This window comes from Chelon labrosus (genome assembly GCF_963514085.1).
Source record: "Chelon labrosus genome assembly, chromosome: 3".
NCBI lineage: Eukaryota > Metazoa > Chordata > Actinopteri > Mugiliformes > Mugilidae > Chelon > Chelon labrosus.
In genome coordinates this window covers 26,983,535-27,009,966 of record NC_140339.1, presented here as the reverse complement: position 1 = coordinate 27,009,966, position 26,432 = coordinate 26,983,535, and the positions used below count along the sequence as shown (strand labels likewise).

General features: G+C 40.7%; 1 protein-coding gene across 5 annotated transcripts in view; it reads right to left on the bottom strand.

The window, feature by feature from the left end:
* Positions 1-26,432, bottom strand: part of tjp1a (tight junction protein 1a) — a 46,269-nt gene that overhangs the window by 3,184 nt on the left and 16,653 nt on the right. For 2 of the 5 annotated variants that reach the window (XM_084541537.1, XM_084541540.1), the window contains exons 3-29: positions 25,659-25,783; positions 25,393-25,495; positions 24,887-25,196; positions 24,660-24,763; positions 24,147-24,315; positions 20,874-21,006; positions 17,505-17,644; positions 17,129-17,234; positions 16,692-16,842; positions 13,807-13,915; positions 13,478-13,697; positions 12,917-13,101; positions 12,468-12,563; positions 11,679-11,705; positions 9,424-9,506; positions 8,826-9,036; positions 7,883-7,983; positions 7,451-7,801; positions 6,303-6,554; positions 4,144-4,980; positions 3,916-3,998; positions 3,651-3,821; positions 3,422-3,528; positions 3,036-3,289; positions 2,552-2,700; positions 2,248-2,468; positions 1,517-1,621 (exon numbers count right to left, since the gene is read on the bottom strand). In XM_084541537.1, coding sequence (XP_084397663.1) covers positions 1,517-1,621; positions 2,248-2,468; positions 2,552-2,700; positions 3,036-3,289; positions 3,422-3,528; positions 3,651-3,821; positions 3,916-3,998; positions 4,144-4,980; positions 6,303-6,554; positions 7,451-7,801; positions 7,883-7,983; positions 8,826-9,036; positions 9,424-9,506; positions 11,679-11,705; positions 12,468-12,563; positions 12,917-13,101; positions 13,478-13,697; positions 13,807-13,915; positions 16,692-16,842; positions 17,129-17,234; positions 17,505-17,644; positions 20,874-21,006; positions 24,147-24,315; positions 24,660-24,763; positions 24,887-25,196; positions 25,393-25,495; positions 25,659-25,783 — 4,903 coding nt within the window. The remainder of the gene's footprint in view (positions 1-1,516; positions 1,622-2,247; positions 2,469-2,551; positions 2,701-3,035; positions 3,290-3,421; positions 3,529-3,650; positions 3,822-3,915; positions 3,999-4,143; positions 4,981-6,302; positions 6,555-7,450; positions 7,802-7,882; positions 7,984-8,825; positions 9,037-9,423; positions 9,507-11,678; positions 11,706-12,467; positions 12,564-12,916; positions 13,102-13,477; positions 13,698-13,806; positions 13,916-16,691; positions 16,843-17,128; positions 17,235-17,504; positions 17,645-20,873; positions 21,007-24,146; positions 24,316-24,659; positions 24,764-24,886; positions 25,197-25,392; positions 25,496-25,658; positions 25,784-26,432) is intronic. The other 3 variants (XM_084541538.1, XM_084541539.1, XM_084541541.1) reach the window with 3 other exon arrangements.

The following is a 26,432-nucleotide window of genomic DNA, read 5'->3' as shown; positions in this document are numbered from 1 at the left end:
AGGGGGACAGGAGGAGGCTGGAGAGTGGCCTTGCTTTACAATAAGAGGATTACGGCACGGCCTGATAATCCTCCCACAATTCAGAAGGACAACAGAGAGAGCCGACATCTCATTCAGCCCTTCGAGTTTCATCCTTAAAATGAGGCTAATTAACAGCTAATCCTGACCACTGCCAAAATTACCACTGTTTTTGAAGACAGGGCACGACAAGGACAGAGTTAAGACAAGTGACAGGAGACATTAGTTACTTTCTACAGTTTTGTTCTGTTCTTCTTATACTTAGAAGTAGAAGTAATAGAAGTTCTGCTTTTCAATATACCTCAGGTCTTCCTCAGATTAAATATACCCACTTTGCTTGACTGTATTACAGATTTAAGAACATCCTCCTTCAAGCAGTTTATCTTGGTTTTGATTTCCATGAAGTTGATTTGTGAGTAGTTCTTTTATCTCGTGTGTCCTAAATGATTTGTGAATTTAGTGTTTGACAGTATTCTATTATGTGGTTTTGAACAAATGTATTAAGTGGTCAGCTATTTAAAATCTGTTCTCTGTACTGTTATGTCACTCACATGTTTTGGGTGCATGAGGCCTAAAGCAATGAGCAGGTGATTAAGGTGTAACCATGTAAATTATATATATGTGTTCCTAAAGATTTTTGTTAAGATATTTACTTAAATTCAACTTCTCCTGCAGCCACTGAGAGCTGTGAGAAACTGATTTATTAGCATCTGTTTCTGCTTCACCTGATTGAATTTCACAACCAGATTCTGCATTACAGAGGAAAGACTGAAAAACAAATTAACCTTAAAGCTACAGTCAAACACATTGGAAGACAGAAGCTAAATTTAGAGAGCTGCACTTTGATATGATAACAAGATGTCTTCTTTTTATGCAGGATAATGATAGGAATTACTGGCAATGACAGTGTCCCTATTTCCATGAAAAATCTATGAAAGCTGTTTGTTCTTCAGGTCAGGATTTGGGTGGCTATGTGAGAAAAATCCTTCTGAGTAGAAGCATGCATTATCATTGTACATGAAGAAAGTGAATCACTATACGGCCAAACATCCAACGCATGCATGGTGATTAAAATGAGAGAAACTTGTTAAGATGATTAAAAAAGCAAAGAGAGACAAACTGCACTTGTAACAGGTTAAATGAATATCACTGATGTGAAAGAAATGGTGATACAGCATATGAGAGATTGCGTGGATAAGTTAACCAGCATATGATGAAAATGAATCAACCAGAAACCATAATTAAGAAAAAAAAAAAGACAGATTTTCCCCCTAGATTGATTCTCAGACATTGGGATAATCATTATATCTAGAAGATTCTCTTCCCATCATAATGTTTGATAGAAAAAAGGAAAATCAAAAACTAGGGGTAAAAGCTGATTTAACAGTGAACCAAAACCCTCAATTTTTCACACAGCCAGCCCAAACGACCCCGGAAGAACAGAGAGAGCACAGCATACCCGACGAGGAGTCGGAGGATTTTAGAGCAAAAGACCAACCATCAGGGGTCATTGACGCACAGTGAGGTAAGCGTAGCTCCACAGGCTTCAAAAACTTGAGGCCATGAGGTCCACACATCACCAGTGGGCTGAGCAGAGTCTCTCCTGTAAACACAGACAGAAAGCATGTCTTTAAATTCAACACGATAACAACAATGTACACACACAGGCTTCAATATTTTTATCCTACAGTTCAAGTAGATGTAGGATTTCTATTGAAAGGAGCCCGGTTCATACCAGATAATACTGATTCATATCAAAGAATGACACAATCGGGATTAGGGCTGGACAATCTTCTACATTTAAGATCACTGTATCGCTATTTTGTCCTGAGAACAAATATGACTACAGAGGGCTCATATGTGATCTCATTGTCACATGACACAGCAAGAGAAATATAAGCAGGCCGCACAGTGAAGGCTCAACTGAACTTGACTGATATAGACTTTAATGGAAGAACTAGACTTCTTAAAGTGTAAGAAACCAAAAATAGAAGCAGTTTCAGGTAATAATCTCAGAAGATCCATCACAGCAAGCAACCCCTACACTGTGACATTATATTATACATAAATATGTATTATAAAAAGTATCAATTATAGACTCTAAACCAGCAGGGACATTAGTAATTGGCGATTGTCTGTAAGTACAGTACTTTAGAGGATATCTTACGCACAATTAAACTTTAAAATAGAAAATGGCTTTTTCATCCTTCCATTTTTTGCAAGAGTTACCTTTCTCCTTGTCCAGCGGTGGCAGGATGCTGTTGTCTCGACAGACCTTAAAGTAGATCTCCTGCTCCACACCTTCAGGGATGGCACCCTGTGGGATAATTATGCTGACGCCTGTTTCAATGGAGCTCAGAACGCCACCGTTACTGTTAAAGATACCACGAGCTGTTGCAACCACTGTGTGGCCCTCATCTTCATCATCATCGTCCTCCAGGGCACTGGGGCTGGAAAACAAATATCTTTCCTGTCACACTTTTATATCCAACAAAATAGCATTAATTGAATGTGCCCAGACAGAGTTTGTTACCTCACAGGGATGGCCTTAGGCACAGCGTTGACATTGTTGTACTGGTATTTGGGTCTGTGGTCCATAGTGCGTGTGAAAGTGTCCAGGCCGCTGTCATGGTCTGTGTTCTGGGGCTTTGGGGGAGGCTTCACTGGACTAGAGGTCTGACCCTGATCAAATGCAAGAGAGTTAAATGTGATATTTTATTGACTTGTACAAAGCCCTTCCTTGTTGCTGGGAAGTGCTTTGACCTCGTTTGTCCTCTCTACACCAGAAGTGGAATTGTGTAGATTGAAATCTGCCATTTCTGATTACACTGCACCAGCATACGATATAAAGCACAAGACAAAGGGCCATCACAAAATGACAGCTGCAGAAGCCACACCAGGACTGAGTCTTTGTTGTATTTGATAGACCCTAGCATGGATGACTATGAATATTTACAGACATATTTAACAGTATTTGACTTACACTGCTGTACAACCCCTGGCCAAAATATGCCTACCTTTGGAGCACTCTCAGGCTTGTCATTGGGAAGAAGGTTGTGGTTGAATTTAGGACTGTCGAACATCCGTGCAAAAGGCTTGGCAGAGGTGGTGTAGGGCTTGGGCACGTAGCGGTTGTAGCTAGATGTTGGTGGAGCCCCAGTGACTGTCTTTGGAGGCTGCTCACTTGTGCCATTAACTGGAGACTTCTCAGGGAAACTCTTGTGAGGCAGAAAGTTGGTCTGGACAGTGTCTTCTCGGGCAGGAGGCTTGGCTGTGAAAGAGAAAGAGTGTGTGTCACTTTGGTAGTGCGTGTGTATGTCTGTATTTGTGTGAAATTATGTTTTTTTATGTATAGTGTGATGAGCATACCCATGTAACTTCTCTAGGAAAGAATAAATCTTACCTTCAGTTGAGGGTTTGGGCAGTGTGGCTGGTGGCAGAGATGGCATCACCTGGGGAACTGGTTCATATTTTTTCTCCACTGGACTGGGTTTCTCTACCGACTCCGTCCTATATCACAAGATCAAAACCAAATATATGTGATTCCCAGTAAAATGGCATAATTACACTCTAAGAGAGACGAAAGTTGTACAAGTATCCAGAATGCATGGGAATATCAATGGGAGCATCACCTGGGGTAGCTGTGGGCTGTTTGTGCTTGTGGTTTGGTGGGGCCAGTCTGAAGTTTGTCAAAATAAGACAGCTGTTTCCTGTAGTAGTCCTCATCCTCATCAGGGTCGTAATGGTTGGAGCGCACAATGTCATCAGCCACCTTGGACTGAGGCTTCTGCGGCTCTGGTGCTCTGATTAGGTGTAACAATACAGTTAAGAAAGGAAATGCAGGGAGAAGTAATAGCAAAACATTAGAAGAAAGGTAGAGCAACAACTATTGTTTACCTAAAAGTCTTTTCTTGATCCAGGTTACTCAGAGAATTCGCTTTAGGGATGACTCCACCTGCTTTCAAGGGTAAATCAGCTGCCTAAAATAGCAAAAACAGTGAACCTTATCAGTAGAATAACAAATTTGAAAGTTCTCACCATTTAATGCGCTGAAAAAGCACATGTACAAGTTAACTTCTGTAACTGGATAAGCATAAATTATAAACACAAAGTCAAACAGTTTACCTTGTTCCCAGATGAATCCCCTGTGTCTCTGGCTCGGTCCACGGACACAGAGCGTTTGTTTTCAAACATCTTGACTCTTGTCAGGACTGACTGCGGCCGCATGGCAGGGTCATCCTCCTGTTGGTCATCTCTGATAGCCGTAGGTTTCGGAACGTCAGCAGGGGAAGGTGAGGGGGCTTGTGCCTTAGGAGATGGTGTGGGGCTGGTTTCAGAGTTCAGAGCGGTAGAGTCATACTGCTGAGGTCTGTAGCCTTTTTGTTGTGAAGTTGGTCCCTGGTTATAGGCAGGCCGCTGGGCAGCGGGTTCCGGGGAGCGGGCAGCTGATGGATACGAGCTCAGGTGAGAATCTGGGTCGTAGTGCAGATCAGATCCTGGAGCGGGAGGTGGAAGGTCATCATAACGAACAGGCCCTGGACCTGTGGGTTTACCATAACGAGGCCGTCCATCAAAAGCCTGATGTGGTGGGGGCTCATCATAGCGCAGAGGAGGGGTGTACTGGGAATCTGGGCCATCACCATATGGCAAACGGGGATCATAGGCTTGGGAATTGGCAGTAGAGAGTGACTGGTTGTAGGGGTTCCATTGTTGCTGGTCAAAGTGGGGTACACTGTTCTCGTACGGTGGGTTAGAGTCATAGTTACGGTACTTTTGTTCTGGGTAACCGCCTCCACTGCTGACTCCACTGCTGCTGACATCATACCGACTGGGTGGGTGGTCGTAATCTCTGTACGGCTGCTGGTCAGAGTGATACCCCTGCTGATGGCTGTAAGTCGCTGGCTTCGCGTTGTGACTCATTCTCCCAGTGTTGTCTGTGTTGTACGGATCCTTCTGAAACATCTACCGAAAAAAAATACACAACAAAGAAAAGGGTTAAAAGCTGCACAGGAACCACTACAACAGTGCAGAAATGTAAAATATGTGACATGAAAACTGGACAGACAAAATTCGGTAAAAGGTTAAAAGAAACTTTAAAACAAGTCCGTTAAATTAATTGCAGAAGAGGAAATAAGAAGGGAAAGACCTGAAATAGAGAAACTGAGAGGGAGGGGTTACTAGTCAGATATTATATTAAACAGAAATCGAAGCACGGCCAAATGTTGCAGCTTAAAAACATCAAAATGTACATCACACTGCAAGTGTAAATTAATCACTAAAATTAAACAGATAAAAGAACAACAAAGTTGAAATAAGATGCAACAAAACAATGGGATCCATTTATCTTAGGACTGAGAAAGTAATATATAGATCTGTACTGGTAAACCTAAATATATATGTATATACATACACACAGTAAATAAATTTTGAATACAGGGCTGTGGTTTCTTCTCTCGTAACACATGCACTTATACATGTGTAGTACTAAAACAAATGTCACCCACTGTCTTGTTGCAATTATAAGGCAACGTAAGCATCCACAATATTTAACAATACAAGCACATACTCAATGTACCAAATAAAAAAAGTAAAAAAATAAATAAATTTAAAATTCCAATATTTGAGAAGTAGCCATTAATTATCCATCCAAATCTCAAGAGCATCTAAGTTTTACATGGCCAGATTTCCCCTGCCTGTGGCCACATGCTGGGCAGAACGTAGATAAATTGGTTAGAAAATGAATGGCTACTTTTACAAGTAAATTCTGCACTGATAAATACAGCACAAACAGATCTACGTCTAGTGCTTAACTGAGAATGAGGCAAACATGTTGCAGCCATGCAAAGAAGATAAGCAACAGTGAGAGCTGCAGGATTCTCACTGCCGGGATATCAGTGCAGCCATCACCTTCAAGCCCACTGTTGTTTACCAGCATTCGCTTGCACTCTGGCATGTGCACACACACACACACACACACACACACACAAATAAACAATCCTGAACAGCCTCACTCTCTCTCTCTCGTGCACACACACACACACACACACACACACACACACACACACACGCAGACATCTGTCTCTTCTGGGCAGCACTGTGGTCAGCAGACATGCAGGGCAGAAGGAGAGAAAGAGAAAGAGAGAAGCATGGCAGCAGGAGGCAGGTAGGTAGACAGGCAGCAGCAGTAGCACAGGAGGTCAGCCGAGTGAGGCTGAGCCGAGCCGAGCCGAGCTGAGCCGAGCCGGACCAGGTCCCGAAGCGTCCATTGACGATCAGATGAATACCTTTGGTTCTGAACTGGCCAGTCCAGGCTGCAGAGGTTCGGGTGAGATGCTCTGAGGGGACAGCTCAGGGGTTGGCCTCCTAAGCGAGCCAGCCTCTGGGATGGGGCTTGGCTGGCTGTAGGGAGCTGTAGGAGCCACATCAGAGCTCAGAGCGCCTACAGTTTTTACAGTAACGTCGACAGCAGGGGGCATTGTCTCAGTCAGGGGATCAGGCTGCTGGGAGATGCTAGGGATGGCAGCGGCCTCTGCTTTCTGTGAAGTGGTTCAGAAATGTTTAATAACACGCGCTGACACACTACGGTGCAGTACTAACAAGTGTCACTAGCTTCTGAGCCCCCCTACAATGGCCTGCTCCTCATCTGTACCTACAGTTTAACACTGATGCAAACAGCCAATCACCCGCCTCCACATTTAACAGTAGCTGTAGACCAGTCAATGGCATGTGAGGGTTAGGAATTAGCAGCAGGACAAGTTTTCATCGTTAGAGAACACTAATTGGATTTTAATTCTACGGTTACAATACAGCAGTTTTTTCCGCTTTTAACACATCATGAGACGACAAAGATAGATTTAGATATCACAACTGCCAATCGGGTATTAATAAATACATTTCACAGGTACACGGGATTAACACTGGCATTTCCAACATGCACATAATACTTTCTGGTGTCGTATTGTCAGAGTCCCAATCATAGGTAAAACAAAGGTAGGAAGTGCACATAGGTGAGTACTTGAACAGACACTTGGACAAACATATGCCTTTTTTCTCCCAGTGACATTAGTAACAGTCGCACTGATAAGACAGCTTGTGGTAATACAGAGTACCAGAGTAAAACTTGACTCAACTTCTCCTTTTCAAAAATAAAAAAACACGCTCACAAACATCAATCAACAAACACATTGAGGCAAATAGATAAAATAAATATCATAAATATAGATATATATTATATATAATATTTATATATATATTGAGATAAATACCTGACCACAAAAGTTTTCACTTTCCCACTGATATTGTTGTGTAACAGTAGTTAGACGGAATAACTGTAAATAAAAAAGTGCCTTCAATAGCGCCTCCAGAAAACCCTTCTAACGCACACCACGTCCTCCAGACAACAGGGAAGACGTACAGCTCTCAGAAACGCTACCTGCTGCTGCGCTGGTGCCTTGAACCCAGCTGGGTTGATGCGGTTCAAGGGGTCCGGCTGCACTGTGTGCTGGTAGCCAGCATAGCCTGGGGGCTCCTGGATGACAGGCGGGTCCTCACGGACGGGCTCTGAGGAGCGGGTTATGGCGGGCTCCGTGGGCGGACCCACGTCATCATTCAGCGTTTCATCCAGCTCCTGGTCGGTGTAGGCTCCACCCTCTGTGTCGGTGTCCTCGTAGTCGGAGGTGTGGCGGCTGTCGGTGCTGTACATGGAATACTCACTGCCTGGTGCCGACAGGTAGGAGAGGCGGTCGTCATGGATATCCAAGTCATCATCAGTTGCCCCATCAGCCTAAGAAAGAATGAAATTTGAAGATGGAATTTGAAAAGCTCCATACCAGTCTACGTGTTGGTTTGTTTGTGCATGTCTTACCTTGCCCTCTGAAACCCACACCAGCTGGTTCTGTTGCTGCTGGATTGTCTCTTTCAGTGCTCCAAACCAGCCATCATTCATGCTGTTCAAGTTAATGGTTGCTGAATGCACAAAGCAAAAAAAACAAAAAAACAAAAACAAATCTCTCCAGTCAAATGAGAATTAATTCAGCATTCATCAGTAATAAAACATCATTTTTGGTATTCTGATCCATAAATGATGTTCAACACTATGTTTCTGAAGGACTCTAGTGACCATTTCTTGCTGCTTTGACATTTTCTCCATTTGACAGAGTTAAACTTTGCAGGACACTTTAGGTGTTATAAAAAGCATTAACAGTAAAATATAAACTAAAGATCATGTTTTTATGAAGTACATAAGCCAATCGTGGAATGCTGTCCATCCATTTAAAGGAGACCTGCTTGTCTCATGCATAATTGGTGAATTCATTTATAGTCGACATCATGCGTGTACACAACTGTAGAATATGATTATAATATGCGGACTTTAAAAATAATAAATGCAAATAAATGGATGGATCGAATAAATGTAGAGGCACAGATGTAATGTGTTATATGGCAGAGAATTATGTGAAGAACGTATGTATATACTTTAAATGTGAGCAAAGAGAAATGCTCTCTAGGACTCCATCAACTGATGCTCCTAAAGCAAGGTCCTAGCACCTTCCTTGACAGGGAGAGCACATACTGAGTGAAGGGCCTAGGGGGGTGTTACTGTGTGACAGTGCTCAACAAGCATCTGTAATGACTTTTACAGAACTAAGCAAAGCCTAAGTGGAGTGTTGTGACAGCCTCCAACGCTGCAGTACTCGACTGTCAAGTGCATGTGAAATGTGTCTTTGCCTCTTGAGAAGTCTTTTCCAATCAAACCATGTCCTTCTCCAGATTTGTGGATTATAATCTACTTCACCCACTGAACTCACTGGTGAAAAGGTGGTGGTTGTTCTTCCTTAGTTTGAGGGCTCTGTCATAAAGCTTTCTTGCACTCTTCCTAGACTCAGGGCAGAGCCGGGTCCTCATGTTCTTGACGCCCTGCTTGGTGTCTGGGTTGAGAAACACCACAATGGGATACCACTGAGCGTAGTTCAGACGGTCCACTGCATTGGGGGTGATATCCAGAACAGCATGCTTGTCCTTCATACACAAAAAACAACAACATACATGTTTTGTTAATGTTTCGACATTGACATATACCAAGCACTTACCAACTTATGCCTGTTAAAGCCATAATTCTATGCAGCCCTCATTATTTTTTCCACATACTGGGTGCAGCAGATTTTGAGGTAAATTGAATAGATTTGATGATTTTCTTAAGTGAACCTGCCACAATAAAATTCATGACTTCCCTGAGGTTCGGGCACCTGATGGTGTTAAGGAATCCAGTACACCAGAGGGCAGCAGTGAGCTGTGCATATTTTTTTGTCCTTACCATCGTTATTTTACGAAAACAAATCTGTCAAAATACATTTTACTCTGTGTCTTTCATATTTTTATATCAACATGGGTGCGTATCTCACTCACTCTGTCAATGATCTGTTTAATCGTGTGCAGGCGAATGATGCCAGAGTTTTTCTGGTCGGTCCCTGCATCCCTGGGTTCACTCTCTATGGGAGACAAACGGACACTGTCACTGCATCACATCAGCATAAGAGACCAACGACAATAAACACAGACTGTGCCCCAATTAGACATCCTTTTAGCGTGCAGTTGTCGACTCCCATAAATAGATCGGTTAATTACAGAACAATAATCTTCGCATAGGAGCGGACAAGTGTACGTTTATGGACACAGTTCAATAATAAAGACAAAATGAGGACAGCAGCCAATTCATGCAGCAGTCATTAGGTATTTTGGGTAGTTTTAGGAGATGGAATTTAGTGTTTAATGAATATGTGTGTGTGCAAGTGCATGTAGCAGTATAAATTATGGTGCAGGAAATGTGTTATGTGAGGAACATTGCATTAAATATGCACATACAAGAGCAGGAGGGTCATTTTGGATTAATGAGACTACAGTGTCATTGTAAGCCTTGAGAATTTAAGCAAGGATGTGGAGAGGAGTTCATGATTCAAACAAAGATAAGCAATGGTTTCCTGCCTAGAAACACATGGTTCAAAAGGGGGCAGTCATATGAGCTGGATGTTCAGTATTGTACAGACTCTAACACATGGTGGGGCCAGGCTTAATTTCTAAAAGGACCTATGATCCACAAACACTGGCCATAATTATCAAAATAATTTAGATGCCTAAGAAGAGCAAATAAACATAGCCATGCACGCAGAGGTTCAAGGATATGCAGCAATGTTTACCACTACATGTGAGCTTGGCTCTGTTTTTCTGCAATTTAAGGGGGGATTTTTGATAGTGACTGAGACATCTACTGGTTTTCCATCACTTCATTGCATTAATGAGACCGTGACAGACACGTACACACAAATACAACACTGACAGCATCATATAAAGAAACTTAATAGCACCACACTTTTAGCGCATGCCCCCTTTTCACTGTAGTTTGAAGTTTGTGCCTTAAAATAGCAAATATTTTCTTATGTCAATTCATTTTTGGTCCTGCACACACTTGAAGACAATTTTATAGTAACTACATATAAGCAGAGATTCACATTATCATATGAAGACCTCACAAATATAGATAATATTTAGTATTTTTCAGAGATAATTTAGAGATTAGTCTAGTGGGTATTTTTAAAAAACGGGACCCATCATGGTGTATTTTAATGGACTGGGGGGAAAAAATGGATGAATGGGGTTTAGAACGATCTTAAAATCTGAGTAAGATCCACATTTAATTGGCATTTCCAAGCCACATTATTTTGTGTTTCTTGTTTTGTACTTTTGTGATTTAATTTATGAACAAATAGGGATGGTAAAAAGATGGTAGAGAAGTCAAAAAAAAAAAAGATATATATACATATATATTTAAAAATTAAATATTCCTTGTCCAGTAATTTCTTCCCACTTCCTATTATGTTCTCCATTAATGTGTACATGGGGTTTGTCAAACTTTTAAGAAAGTATACACATCTCATTTTTTGCTGCATATTAAAATGCACGGCTTGACATGCAGCCTTGCTGTTGTCATTCTGCATAAATACACCTGCATTTAGGAGGGGAATACCACTGAATTTAATTATATATGATTGTTTCTGTTTGCAGAACTTTACACTGACTAATCTCTTCATATAACTAAGGACAAGAGAAGCTATCACACTGACACAGCTAAGTAGACTAGTGTCAAATGTTCGTTCTTTGCGTTAGTCATATTTTAATTAAATATGAGACTTAAAGTATCTGACAGTTAAAGTGCCTGCTGGTCAGTGTTGACATCTTCCCCAATGAGAGTACTTTCAACCTTGATCTGATATGTTTTTATTGATATTATGTTATTTTTGTTTAAGTTCAATTTCAGCACTGGACTCCACTCGCAGAAAAAGAAAAAACAGTAAGACTCCAAATCACCTCAGTGTCTGGGAAGCACTAACTATGTGTCAGTACGACATTTCTTCATGTCTTCTGTCTTTAGTTTTGCAATACTGGGTGTTATTGCTGAAATAGAATGATTGGAGACTCACTGCCAAATGTGGTAACAAAAGAAAATTAAATTAAGTGCTATTCCCCTGTATACATCAACCAGGCAACAGCTGTTGTTTAAACATCTACAGAATAGGGAGCTAGCCACCAAACACTAGTTCATAGATGATCTGCCATTCACTGAATTAAATAAAAGAAATAAAAATTTGATACACTAAGTGACATACTTTCCCCTCCTTGTTGTTGCTGTGTTTCTGAAAAGAAAATACAGTTACACAAACATCACTGGAGGGGTGCAAACAAAACATCAAGGAATGGAAACACTGTTTTATGTGGGTGAGATCTGAATGTGTGTTTGGTTGCGCTGGCATGTGCAGTAGTGCACTTCCAAGTAATTGAAATTCAATACTGAATGTTAAAATGAAAACCACACACTAAAGATGCTTGGAATTTGAAGACGTAAGGGGAGGTGGATGAAGACTGAAATTAAAACAAGTGTTCAGCTCTACTTGAAATCTGAGAGAGTGAAAGAAAAACAGGGGAAAGGAAGAGAGAAACTATCAACACTTGACTAATCTGATCAACAGATTTACTGAACCAAACTAGGAATAATTAGTAGTAGTAAGACTACTACTGGCAAAAGAGAAACTCACAAGGCAAATATTATGGGCCCAACTGTCTGTAGGTTCAAACCAAATATAAAAAGCAGAGGTTGTCCTTACACTCCTATGGTATTTCACTTATGTATTTACTGTATTATCATCTGATCCAGTATATGATCAGTAGAAGACATTACCTTTCTACACTACCCCTCTTCCAAAGAGCATTTACAAATAATGACAAACATTTAGAGCTACATTTGAATTTTGAAATATGCACGCTACATACAAGAGACATACACTCAACAGGGAAGTAACCGTAATGGGTAGCTTGAAAGTCTGATCTCAGTCCAAGACACACAGTAGGAAACTACACAAAACATTGGACAGAGGGAGACAGGTTCTTTTATTACTTACTTGCTAGTTCAAAAATGTCTGGCTCTTCCCTGGCCAGTTTCTCTCTGGCCACATCTGCTATTGGCCCAAAGATAACTACAGGTCTCAGGAACCCAGCTGTGTTAGAACAGGATCAAGACCATCAATGGTTAGCATGACGTAAAACTTACACAACTGCACTTCTGAAATTAGGATACGTTCGGTGCATAAACAATGCTGCTGACAGTCTTTTTACATTACTCATGCACTCAAATATCTATGCTGTGCTCTTATGTTAACATACAGTACCAACAAATTCACAATTGTTCAGTGCTTACAAAGATCTTGGAGATCTAAGACCAAGCTTAAGGGACAGCTGTATACTTGTATCAGTTGTAATAAACCTGTTAATTTCTTTGTAAATGATTGCCCTACAATAATGAAGGCCAAGGCAGTTATTGCTGCAACTGCCTTGGCCTCTGTACTCTTACCTTCCCTCAGCACTACTCTCTCATAGGCAGGGAACTTGGTCTGAACCGGCTGGGCTGACAGGTCCTCCCTGCTTTTCCGCAAATTCCGCTTGGAACTTCGCAGTCCTCTGAATCTCCAGAAGTCTGCTCTGTCACCCCCTGGTGTTTTAGGGAGAGTGTACTGCACGCTGGATAGCTGTTCAGCTCTAGACAGGAAAGAGTAGGTGTAAGGTCAGCTGAAAGGAGTTCAGTCAAAACTACAATCTACCATATTAAACAGTACTGGGTTGTAAATGGGTGTCCAGTTGTGAGGAAGATTCACGGACTGAAGACATACTGATGAAACCCTAACTTCAAATTATGAACAGTATAAATCATGATAAATGTGCAAAAAGCAACAAAAAAAAAAAAAAAAACAGAATAAAGGAGCAGCAGAGCAAATGCTTAAATGAAACCTTTCCTTCTAACTCTCAGATCTACCACAATGCTTCTAATTCCCATTGCCTCTACCCTTGCCCATTCATGAAGTGCCACAACAAGCTGTACAGGCATTAAAAGGTGTGACCTTGAACATCTTTTTACCTGTTCTTGTTAGGGATGATGCCCCTTTCAACCTCTTGGTGGTTCTTGCCAATACGGATAGCGAGCCACGAGCCTAACTTGCCATTGTAGAGTGTATCTACCACGCGGAACACCTCGCCTTTGTTGAAGCTCAGCCCATACGGTGACTCTTTTTCATATTCAAAATGTGTCCGAATATAGAAGGAGTCACCCACGTCTGATTCCACTATCCTCCGATACACTGAAGCAAAACAGAACAGAACAGAGATGATTCAAGTTTTAAAGATCAGGTTTTAAAGTTTGGTTCCGATATGTTTAGGAACACAGTACTTCACGCTGCCATCACTCACCATCCTTTTTCTTCTGGGCCAGAATAGTAACCTCTTCTCCTCTTGGGAGATCCAGCAGAAACAACACAGCCTCCTCACGGATGATGTTAGCAAAGTCCACATTGTTCACCTGCAGATGCAGCAGTAGAAGAAAGTTCTAGATGACTAAGCAAATTTGAATCTTTTAATAGGGTTAGGGTTAGTAGAACTTTTAAATAATTAGAAGAACTGTTGAAAGCTGCAAGGCTAAAGTGTACTGTGCTCACACTTTTGCCTTTCCGCAACTTTCATTTCTTCTTTGACAAAAAAACTTGAGTTGTTTTCACTCAGTTGCTTTCTCAAAGAATACAGGGGGAAAAAAAGAAAGGAAAACAGAAGCAGGGCAGCAGCCTACCCCTGGTCTCCTGCTGCTGTCCTAAACACAATAACGGCTGTTTATTGACTCTGCTTGTGGGTCAGCAGGGGAACCAGAAACACATGGACTGAGTCACTGAACCTCAGAAAGACACCTTTATCCTTCCCAGAAAAAAGGGCTTGACGTCTTTATCTCCAACTAGCACACAGTGGCCAAAGGGAAGCCACCTTAAGATGGAAAACAATATACTGGAAGTCTTCAAGATGTGTTTGTTCAGTGGGGAGGACATGCTACAGTGTTGGGTGGGAGGAATATAAGACGTTTCAAGTATCAACAGAAGGTGATAACACAGTGACAAAAGAGATCTGTGTATCATATCCACACGATTTGTGGAGGTTAGTTTTATGTTGCAAACAATGGAGCTAAGTACCAAGGATGTACTTGTATGAATAATTGTTAACAGAAAACACATAAATGTGTAATAAGACAAAAGACAGGCAGTATAGCTGTCAAAAAAATTAATATAGATTTTCTGTAGTACTAAGTTGTGCCACCAGGTTGAGCTTCTTATTAACTAATAATGGTGAAGTTAGAGGCGATGCTCCATAAGGCTTGGATAAAGTGTAAAATGATCCTAACTCCTTGCCAACAAGTTAGGGAAAAGTCGCCTACCTGGTACTGCTAACTATGGTAGTTGTGGATTGTGGGTTCTGTGGTTCAGCTAGCTATCCAAGGCCAAGACATTTTTAAGCATTATCATGGCTCATAAACAAGCAGCAGAGAACAGCTGTCCAGGAGCAGAAGTACTCTGATTACATGTTTCAGATGACATTAAAACTAAAGTGATGAAGCATATCAGCGTCACTCCCCACTCTGAGTAAAAGGCCATGTTAGCAGTATCAGTTAACACTGACGGATTTCCTAGACTGCTAAAGTTTATGCAACTGTATTTACGAACATCTGTTGTTGATGAGCAGCTGTTTCCAGCAGCTGGAGAATCTACAGTAAACAAGTCAATCTGCCATGTGTCAGGTATGAGGATTATTTTATATGAAACCAATATGACCAATATGAGTTTTATTACAACCAGGCCGATTATGTAACAAACATTAAGTATCAGTACTGAAATATCCACTGTATTTCATTCCTTTAACAATTCATTTATTGTTGGCATGGCTGAGTATTGGTACAGGACATTAGCATCACTGCTAAGGACCCATCCTCTGTTGCACAGTAAGTTGAACTACTAGCAAGTGTGACACTGCCGTATAAACATGTCAGAATGGATCCAACGCTGACATCAAGAGGGTTTCCATCATCCCAACAACAATGTTTCTCTAGTGTCCAGTGAAACAGACAGTCAACTGTTCCGAGGTCAGAATGAAAAAGGACCTCTATTGTGTCCTCACATTGGAAACAAGGAGAGTTTTGACATAAAGCACAGCCTGGGAATGACTCATAGACTGACACATTGTACTGTATTCCCAAGATCTCTACACAGAAGTAAACCTATTGTGGCCATGGATCACATAGATTCACCATTTACTATCTAAGTTAGTGTGGGCAGCTAAGGCTTGTCTATTTTTACAATAACACCAGATGTTCCTCCCACTTCCAGTTAAGTGAAAAAATGTGTAACCGTTAATACTCACAAAAAATATGTGACTGAACTCTGAAAACAATAGTTTAGAAATGTCATTTAAGGTACAAAATACTAAGCCAGGATACAGCAATGAGGTTACTCATTACTTTAACAATAGCTGCCTTTGTGACAGTTTCCCTCTCTAAAATATGTATCATGTACACCAGGGTTGGTGTACATGATACAGGGTGGTATGTTACATTTTCCTATTTGCCAAACAACTGGCAACTTCCAATATATTCACAGGTGTGTGTGGTGTTTTTAACCACAGCTATAACAGTGTTATTACAGTATTATGTTACAGTCAGCCCTATCCTAGTGACTATAGTGTGATTTGTTTGGACAAATTATTTTCAGTCACTTTGCCTTCACCTTCCGTCCTCAAACATTTGCTATCTTAATTAATTAATGAAAAAAATGTATTGAACCATTATGGCCTATACCGTACTCAATTCAATTTGACATAATAAATCACCTTAGATAAGCAATAAGCTGTACAGACCGGTTAAGCAACTGTTCAACAGTAGCTACCCAACTGTCAATCGGACAGCAACCACTCAGGACAGTTTGATTTCCATTTAGTCACTGCCCTGTTTTATGAAAGATGGAAATCATTGCAACAAGAGGTTGTATAATATGGCCTAACTCCAACTGCCAGTTTCTATTAGGACACGCTTTTTACAGGTTCATTATTCACTGAGCTGTATTCTCAAGGAGGTAAACCGTTAAATTAGCAAAATGAAATGACAGTAATTATATGCACACATCTAAAAGCTGGGGAAGCATATACAGTACATAGACAACACAACAACCTGGCCTCTTAAAAAATAAAATAAAATAAAATGAAATAAAAACCTTGCAAAAACGTTTCTTTTTTTATTGTTGTTAAAGTAATGGAGTGTAGCATACCCTGAGAATCTGGTCCCCCTCCTCCAGCCCCTCTTTGGCTGCAGGACTGTCTTCCAAAACTCCTGCCACAAAAATTCCCACGTCATTCCCTCCAGCTAACCGCAGGCCGACACTCTCTCCCTTCTTGAACTTGACCAGCTTCATACTTGGTCTACAGGAAAACATAGGTAGAGAAATCGAGTTAAGTAAAAAGGTCAGCAAATCACAGATCTAAAAATAATAACACAAAGCTCAGCCAGCTGTTCAAGCATAGCGTGATATGACAACAAAGCCAAAAAGCATAAGACAAATCGGCTAAATCACATTTCCAAGTGACTAATAAAGTTAATTCTTATGTCTGAAGTAAGTATAAGCAGCAGATATACAGTATATGTGACAGTCCTAGTGTGCATTCATTATTGTACAGTGACTTGATGGACAACAACTGGGACATTTACCTGAGAATGCTGTCATCGTGAGCAGCAATGGGTACAGGGCCATCTGACGGGCTGACAGGAAGATCCACGTCAGGCTGACCAGGCTGTGCATACACTGGCTTTGGTTCTGGCACACATACAAGAAGAATGTCACACTTACACACAAAGAAAGCACTGAACACTCAAAACTGCATCACATTGGCTTTCGTGTATGGTAAAGACAGCTAGCTATGTGTAGGTACTGATGTGGCACTAATTGAAAAAATGAAAACATCTGCCTTAATAAGGCTATAAATTAAATGACACATATATGTAAGGAAGTGAAAGAAGTCAATGTTAAAAAAAATACAGTGATTCGTAATGTTGTTGGATAAAGTTTTTCTTTTTTTTCTTTTACCAGGCAGCGGAGGTAACTGTTTGTCATCTCTGGAGCTGGCCTGGTCGCTGGCCTGAGACAAGACACCATCATCAATGCTTTTGACCGGTGTGGATATGGACCCTGGTTTGGATATGCGTTCCTCATCTCGACTTCGATGGCTAAAATAAATAAAAACAACACATGACAGTTGAGTATGAGTGGATTGTCAGTGCTATAAACAATCCCAGTTTAAAGCGGGTACACTATATTAATGACTAGCTTAAATGTGTTTACAGCGGGTGTAAGAATGACCTCATGTGTTCTGTGTTTAGTGGTAGTTTTGTATTGTACTGACTTTACCAGGAAGAGACAGACAATAATAATGAACCCAAAAGGAAATAGCATAGACCATGGATTACGTCATAGGGCACATGAACAAAAAAGTTTAATGAAAAGACAATAAGCAATTAACATAAGGATGTGCGGCTCCGTCATAAATAGTGTGCACATTCGGCACTGCTTTAAAGTTGTGTGTTCTTAATGGTGGATGTTATTCTTTCTTTTGAATTGTATAGTCTTTGTAATGTGTCAACACACACATGACCAACTGCATTCCAACGAGAAACTCATTAAGTTCAAAAGAAGGACACAAGGCTTATGTTTTATTTTCCAAGTTACAGTGATTGATAAAAACTCCCATATTACCAACCACGCACCCTCCTTTCTGATAAAAGCTCACTGACAGAAATAGAAAAATCTGACCATAACTCCCAACATAAACTCAAGTTGGGATACTTTTCAGCCCAAGATCCTGTTTAACCTGGATAAAATAAATAAGGAAAAACTGCATGTGTGAGTCTAGCAAGTTATGTCTAACAGGGGGTGAAAGGGCTCTGCTGCTTAAAACAATGGTTGAATTCCAATGTGATCACATGACAGCCTTCTGGCACAGTACTTGAGCTGCATTCAAAAGCTTTTGTACAAGAACATGAAGGTGCAGGCTGTGCCACCAGCTCAGACTGCACAACTTCTCTCATGTCTGGCCTTTCATTTTTTGCTCCCATGCAGCATAAAAATATAGTGCGCAGCAAAAATATGCAATGTAGCTGTGAATGCATTCATACAAGGAAACTCTGTAAAACCAAATGCAAGGGAAGTATGTGCATATCCACTTGAACTCAAATGACTGATTCTCAGGGTCAAACTTGTTAGCTGTGCAGCTGCACTTATTTATAATACCACAGTTCTGTCTTTTTCTTGGTCCTTGAATTTATCCAGAAGTTTTCCCTACAATTCTGCTACATAAATTAAGCTGGCTTGTGCAATTTTATGTCAGCAGAAGTGGCATCAGGGAGAACTGTTTCAGAGTAGGGTAAATGAGAACTGCATCCCAGTAATAAATAACAGAATTGTAATGGGAGAAGGAGAATTGTAGTATGAGAAAGAGAGGGGGGAAAGAGAGAGAGAAAGAGAGCAATAGCATGAGAGAGAGAAATAGTAGTGTGGTCTAAATCTGCTGCTCCTTGCTGCAGAATGGTTTCTAAAATAGGCGTCACGCTGACAAACACTTTTTGACAGAACCCTCTGTTCAATCTTCTCACAGATACAGTTTGGGTATAGGAAAGAGAGAGGGAAGTGGCTGCATAGCGAGGCCATATATTCATTCACAAGTCCTTCAGTATTTAAAGAACAAAATTCACCCGACAGAAATGATTAAATGTACTAGCATCTTTTTCAAATAAAATATCCAAAACCAGAATTCCACTCTTGTAAACTAACAACCCAAAAAAAAAAAAAAAAAAAAAAAACACATAACTAACACTACTTTATATTTATATAATATAAAAATCAATTACTCACACAAACGTTTCTGTAAGTTGAACCATGATGCCTATAAACAAAGAACACTCAAGCTGAGAGAGACTTAATGAAGGACTTTTTTTTTTTTAAATGAACTGTCGTATTCCAAAATCTCAACCAGCGTTGCGTCCTTAGGGGGGGATGCCTCTAAGCCCTACGGCCAATCAGATTTAGTGAACCATCTGGCTTGGGGCAAAGCACTGTGGGAAGTATGTCAAATTCCTTTTACCCCTCCTAAAGTGGGAGATAGTAAAAACATTCCCTTACACACAGTCTGAGAGGGAAAGACTTACGTTACTTCTTCCAGCACAACTATGTGAGATGCAGGTGAAGCTCCTCTAAATAAAAATGAACATCTAGTGCTGCCAATTGAATGAAAATACAGCCCAAATATTACAGTGATAGGTGCTCAAAACAAAGCAGGCCTGTTGTCAGACAGATGCATTCACTTACATTGGAAGCAATCTGTGCAACAATGAACCAGCCCACATCCTGCATTGAAACAAGTTTGGTTATTTCAGAGTTTGCCACAATACACCACTTAATGAAATGCCAGCACACAATGTTAATCTGATATGACTGACAAGCAACTACCAAGTCAAGCAGTTAAATGAGTAGCAGCCGTGAACTAACTACTTCTAAGTATTTGCCCTTTAGTATTGGCACTCAGCTCTAACGGTCAGTCATCCATCTCATCAAAATCATTGAAGCTTGAAGAAAACTGCCACAATTTCTTACACTATCTCAATGATTGGATATTTTGTTACATAAGCCGGTGACGGTTTAGTCCAGAACAAGTGAGTGAGGGTCTCTGATGTGGCTGACTACACAATATCAGAATGATTTACGGAGGACTGTTTACAGGAACCAAAAAAATCCTCTGTCTTTTGTCACTGCAGCCAATGACAGAATCAGCATAGTGGCGAGTCTGCTCAAGTCCCCAGTCCTGTTTTATGAACTGATTTAACATCTGCGATCCCATCCCCTTAGATTTCCAAGCTCCAGACTAACTCAGAGAACCTGTAGACACTTGTAAGTCCGCTGCTAGCCGCTCTTTTTGCCATCTATGTGTTGACTATAAAAGCTATGCAACATCTAATCTACAAGAACGGTAACTTACTGGAAGCTCCATGTGGTGGTAGGAAAAGAAAAAGACATAGGCAGCACAGAGATTTCAAAAAGAATTTAAGTATATAAGAGTTTTTAATTGGCCCTGTGATCTGTGGATATGCTCTGAAGCTTTGCATTTCATTATATTTTCAAAACAAGACCTTAGTCAACCCGGAGATGGATCAATCCTCCTCTCTGCCCCAAGCTCGGTGCCAGAAAAGGTCATTATTGGAACTCATTGATCTCCTCCAGTGGGAGTGTGATGGTTTATGCATGTTATGTCTTCATCTATTGATTAATAAAAGGTGCTTACTCAGCACCCGCTCACCTGTAGGTGTGAACATGATGTATGAAGTTGGAGTGGGTGGGAGTGTGGACGTATGACTCTGTCATGTGTGACACCAGATTTGCAGCCAGATGTGCGTGTGTTTCACCTACCTGCCATTGCTGATCTGTCGAGGCGAGTGACGGAGATGGTCCGATGTTTCAGGCCTGTCAGGTGAACGTGATCGACCTCGCCCATGGGACCGATTGGAATGGTCTGATGTCAGTGAATGTATTTCTGAAATGTCTGCAAAATGCAAATTAAGTATGTATTAGCATTTCATCAATGACGTCAATCAAAATTAAAAGTAATTAAAAATATTTACACGTATAGGATATATATATATATATATATATATATATACACACACACACACACACACACACACACACACACACATATATATATATACGTGTATACATATATATATATATACTATGGCATGCCGTTCAGGAAATTAATCTTTGAATATATTGAATGAAACGTTGAATATATTGAATGAACCTTGAATATATTGAATGAATCTTGAATATATTGAATGAACTTTGAATATATGGAGTGAACCTTTGAATATATTGAATGAATCTTGAATATATTTAATGAAAGTTGACTGTCGTCAGACTTCACGGCAGTGCCTGCGGCCATCTTGTTTAGCGTGTGACAACGAGTCAGGCCGCTCGCAATCTCGTTGCGGCAATATTAAACAATGAGGACATGATAAACACACTGGCGAATGCGTGTACGGGCCAAAATCCTCCTGATACCCCTGCCCAATACCCTGCCTGTTCTTCTAAGAAGTTCGCTCCTTTTTGCAGTCCGCTGTGAGTAACGTGCCCAAAGCTGACAATGTGTCGCCGATCATCAAATACGTTCAATACTAAACTAAATATTCAGCCTGCACTGGTCTATGAATGTGGGTGATTCTTTTTGCATCTAAAAAATATATGAAGAGCTTCTCTTTCAGTTCACGAAATCCCTGTAGCCGCAGCAGCTTCTCCAGTCCAGGAGAAGAGCCGCGTCAGAGCGCAGTGCCGTTACGCACGGCCATTCACTGTGTTTTGCCTTCATTAAATCACCTGAAAACTATATCAAGCTAACCATACAGACCTACATACAGACCTCTACACACAGCAGAGTGTTCTTTTAATAGCTCTGCCACGGTTAAAAAGGAGCGAACTTCTTTGTTAGTGTGTTTATCATGTCCTCATTGTTTAATATTGCCGCAACGAGATTGCGTGCGGCCTGACTCGTTGTCACTCGGTCACTTTTTGCTGCAGCATCCACACGTTAAACAAGATGGCCGCAGGCACTGCCGTGAAGTCTGACATCAGTCAACTTTCATTCAATATATTCAAAGGTTCACTCCATATATTCAAAGTTCATTCAATATATTCAAGATCCATTCAATATATTCAAAGGTTCACTCAATATATTCAAGGTTCATTCAATATATTCAAGATTCATTCAATATATTCAAAGGTTCACTCAATATATTCAAGATTCATTCAATATATTCAAGGTTTCATTCAATATGTTCAAAGATTAATTTCCTGAATGGCATGCCATATTTTATATAGGGTAGAGTGGGGTAAGATGAGCCAGTGGGTAAGTTGACCCACCCCTTGTATCTAGGTAACTGTGCACATGTTTTGTCATGTGACCATAAATTTAGGAAGCACCCATCATTTCCATCTTGCTGTGATGCAGAGAAGCATATGGGAGAAGTGGAAAGTATTTTATTTACACAAAAACTGTTTTTTGCTTGTCAAAGTAAATTTTCTGCATATGAAGTAAAATGACTGTTATGTCAAAGCAGATTTATCCAGGGCTAAAATTATATATTATACATGTTGGTGATTTGCTAACGTATAAAATCATGTGAATCACTTCATTAAAGATTAGCCTGAATTTCTAAGCTAGCCCATTTTTTTCCAAAATGGTGGCTATGGGGTAAAGTGAGCCAAAGGCTGTGGGGTAAATTGAGCCGATGGTTCAACTTACCCCACCATAAGACACTGAAATTTAGTTAAGTCTCTGACGTATAAAATTTTATTTCAGTTGAGTATACTCAACTGGTTTGGTGTATTTGTCATATGTTAACCATTGTAGAAAAGGTATCATGCCGAGAACCTACAAGAGGGAAACAAGCTGGGGCTCAACCCCCCTCGAAGAGATGGAGAGAGCAGCCAGTGATGTCAAGAGTGGAAAGTCCATCAGATCAGTGGAAAGAGAGAGAAATATTGACAGGTCAACATTGAGGAGGTGCATGAAAAAGAGGGAGGCAAAGGAAGTAAAAACAGTAGGGTACAGTGGAACAGCAGAAGCAAAGAGTCTTCTAAGAGGAGGCGGAGAAGGAGCTAAGAGACCATATCAAGAAGTTTGCAGAGCAGTTCCATGGCCTTACTCCAAAGAAATGCTGTGAACTGGCGCTGCAATTGGCAGAAAGAAGCAATTCAGCAACTGGAAGAGAAAGGTTTAGCCGGTAGGATGTGCAAGAAATGACATGACTCAGTAGGCTGGCATAGACAATTTGATGACACTTCTGAGCATGAGAGGTCCAGGATTGAAAGAAGTGAACCAGATCTCTCAGATCTGCTGGTGGTGACTTTGTCATCGTAAAATTTGCATTTAAATGCAGGAGTCACCATTACATTGGTTTGGTTGACAGTCTTGCGGGCAATGAAGTGCCAGATTTCTCAGAAGCATCCTAGGGATCACTGACGGTAAGAAACCCACCTTTGCATTCAAGGAAAAGGATGAGGCATCTTTCCCACTGAGTGATGCGCTGAAGAAGCTCCCTCAACCTCAAAAGGCTGAAGGAACTGCAAGGAGGGGGAAGTTCATATTCCCCTGCACCCTTGACAGTTGGAATATTGAATAGTTGTTTCGATTAAATGGTTTTGAAACTAACTGGTGGTTTGTTCCCACAAGTTCAAAACTGTTAAAACTGTTTGTTAGCACTTTATGCTCAGGTTTACATTTTAAAACTCAGATGGTCAGTTTACCCACTGACTTGGTTCAACTTACCCCTAACCTGGGGCAAGTTGAGCCAGAGGAGCACTTTTTTTTGAGAAGTCATTGTTTTGGGCAGCTTTGTCAAATATGCATTCCGATCATACCATTAGATAGAAGACATCCTGAAATAAAGGTATATGTGTTCATTGTATTTCTGTGTCATTTTCCCTTGCCCCTATATATATATATATATATATATATATATACACATACACACACACACACACACACACATATATATATATATGTATACATACATACATATATATATACACATACATACATACATATACTTTTTTTTTTTTTTAATTGAGTCACAGTTTATAGCCAAGTGTTAGCTTCATCCAATAAGACCACACCACATGTCCCACCGTCTCTGTCGGAGTTATTGGCTGACGGGACGCTGTCATCAAGGTCAGGAATGTTGAGCAGTGTGGCTCTCTCATCCCTCTGCACTACCATCTTCAGCTTACCCTTTGACCTTTCAATCAGCTTCTTGGCATCTATCAGTGATAGGTTCTCTGTAACTGTGCCATTGATCTGCCAGAGGAAGAGGAGCAGGTCTGTCAGATTCACCCTCTATCTCTTTTTCATTGTGATAACAATATGCTTTTGAATACTAAGTGATCATCTCAAAGTAAAGCATTCAATCTGTATAACATAATTGGACTCACGATGCCTGTTATCACATTTAAACTAGAAAATGTCTCTACTTCTCCTCAGTTAAATTGAAACATAAATAAAAAAAATCTAAGGAATAATGGAATGGGTGGTATTCCTGAGTCTGCATACTAATGCATACAACTGTGCAAGCCCCTTCCTGCAGATCACAGATTGATTATCTTTTAAACACCCATGTCTCCAACTCCTCTCTTTTCTCTGACCTTAAGAACAACATCTCCCTCCTGAATGTTTCCATCTCTGGCAGCAAGGCTCTCTGGAGAGATGTCTTTAACAAAGATGTGGCTGGCCAGTCGCAATCCATATTCTGTTTTCAAAGGGGATAAGCATAGGAAAGTAAAATTAAGAATTTATCCACCACATTATATGTATTGGATGCCTCCACAGTATGTACAGTCAGATTCGGATGCTTGGACATAGGAGTGCCCACCTTCACTTTTGCGAGATTTTACAAGGGTGACCTTGGCAGGCCTGGGTGGAGCAGAAGAGGCTTGTGATCTATGATCAGAGCGTGGTGAGACGCTTCTCTCCCGCGAGGCACTGTGATCCCTCCTCCCACTGTTGCTACGCTCACGATCGTGACGCCTACCAGTGCCTGTACCTCCGCTCGCTCCTCCACGACCGGTGTGGGGCTCGTAACCATCCTCCTCATCACTGTCTTCTTCGTCTTGCTCTGACATTGTCTCTCTGTCTCCTGGCCGTGAAACTGGGATTTGTACTTTCCTTTTCCTACGAATAGTCTTGAAAAACAGGATGTTTTATACGTTAAATAGACATTTACTTTCCAGTCGCACATGAAAAACACTTGACACATCATTAATATTGCAAAAGATTACTGCAAAATCCCCTGAGTGTCTGTACCATAATATCATGGTTAACTCTGAAAGCATTTCACCTTAATTCAGGTTTATGAAATATAATCTGGGTTTAACTTACTATCTTTGCATTTTTGCCACTCTTGCGAAGTTGCTGAACAGCATAGGCGTGCTCTACATTGTCCATAGAGACCGCATTGACCATCACCACACGATCATTTTCTCTGAAAAAATTAAGAAAATTATGAACAATGCATAAATAACATTAAACAATCATGAGTCTACACTGCTCATAGAAATGTTTTAGATTTCATTTTTAATATAAAGCATAACATTGCTCACTATAAAATAAACAAAAGTATGATGACAATATAGTCCAAAACTCACTGTAGAAGACCCTCTGCAGGACCTCCTTTCAACACATCAGATATCACAATGGATGTCTCTCCGCTCTGGAAATGAGGGTTGTCTCGTCCACCTGAGATGGCAATGCCAAACCCAAATCCTGGGGCCTATACACAATGAAATACACACAAGACTTACTGATACAGCAGAGATGGCAGATACATTAGACGTGTATCTGCAACTGCTGTAGACAATTTGGACAAATAGCTTCTCCTCAGACTCAGTCTCTTCTTCTCAGTCTCGGTCATCAAAAATATTAATAATGTAAAGCCTTCAGTGAAGGGGGGGGGGGGGGGGGGGTTAAAAGACTGGAGAAATTACTAGGGCTAATAAATATTGCCAATTGTGATTTCGTGGCATGAAAGAAATGTGAGAAATTTTAAAGTTCCAAACTTTATTGCAGAGTCTTCAATCAGACATGCTGCATTACGTGCATGCTAAATTATTATTTATATTTGCTAATTGCATGTTTTAATTTGCAATTAATTAATGACAACAAAAGCCATGCAAGTTTGCTATTTGGCTTCCATTGAGGTTTTGAGGATTGCTGTGTTTTGCCTTTGCAATAGCTAGCACCATCATAGCATGCCACGTGATGTAAATGGCTAATCATACAACCACAACAATACAGGAGAGCTTGAAGCCTGGGAACTGCAGGTCACAGTGGGCCGCTCCTTCAGCCTCAATAAAGCTGCTTCTAATTAGATTACAGCAAGCAGGCCAGTCTAGACAGGTGCTCTACACAATCCCACGACA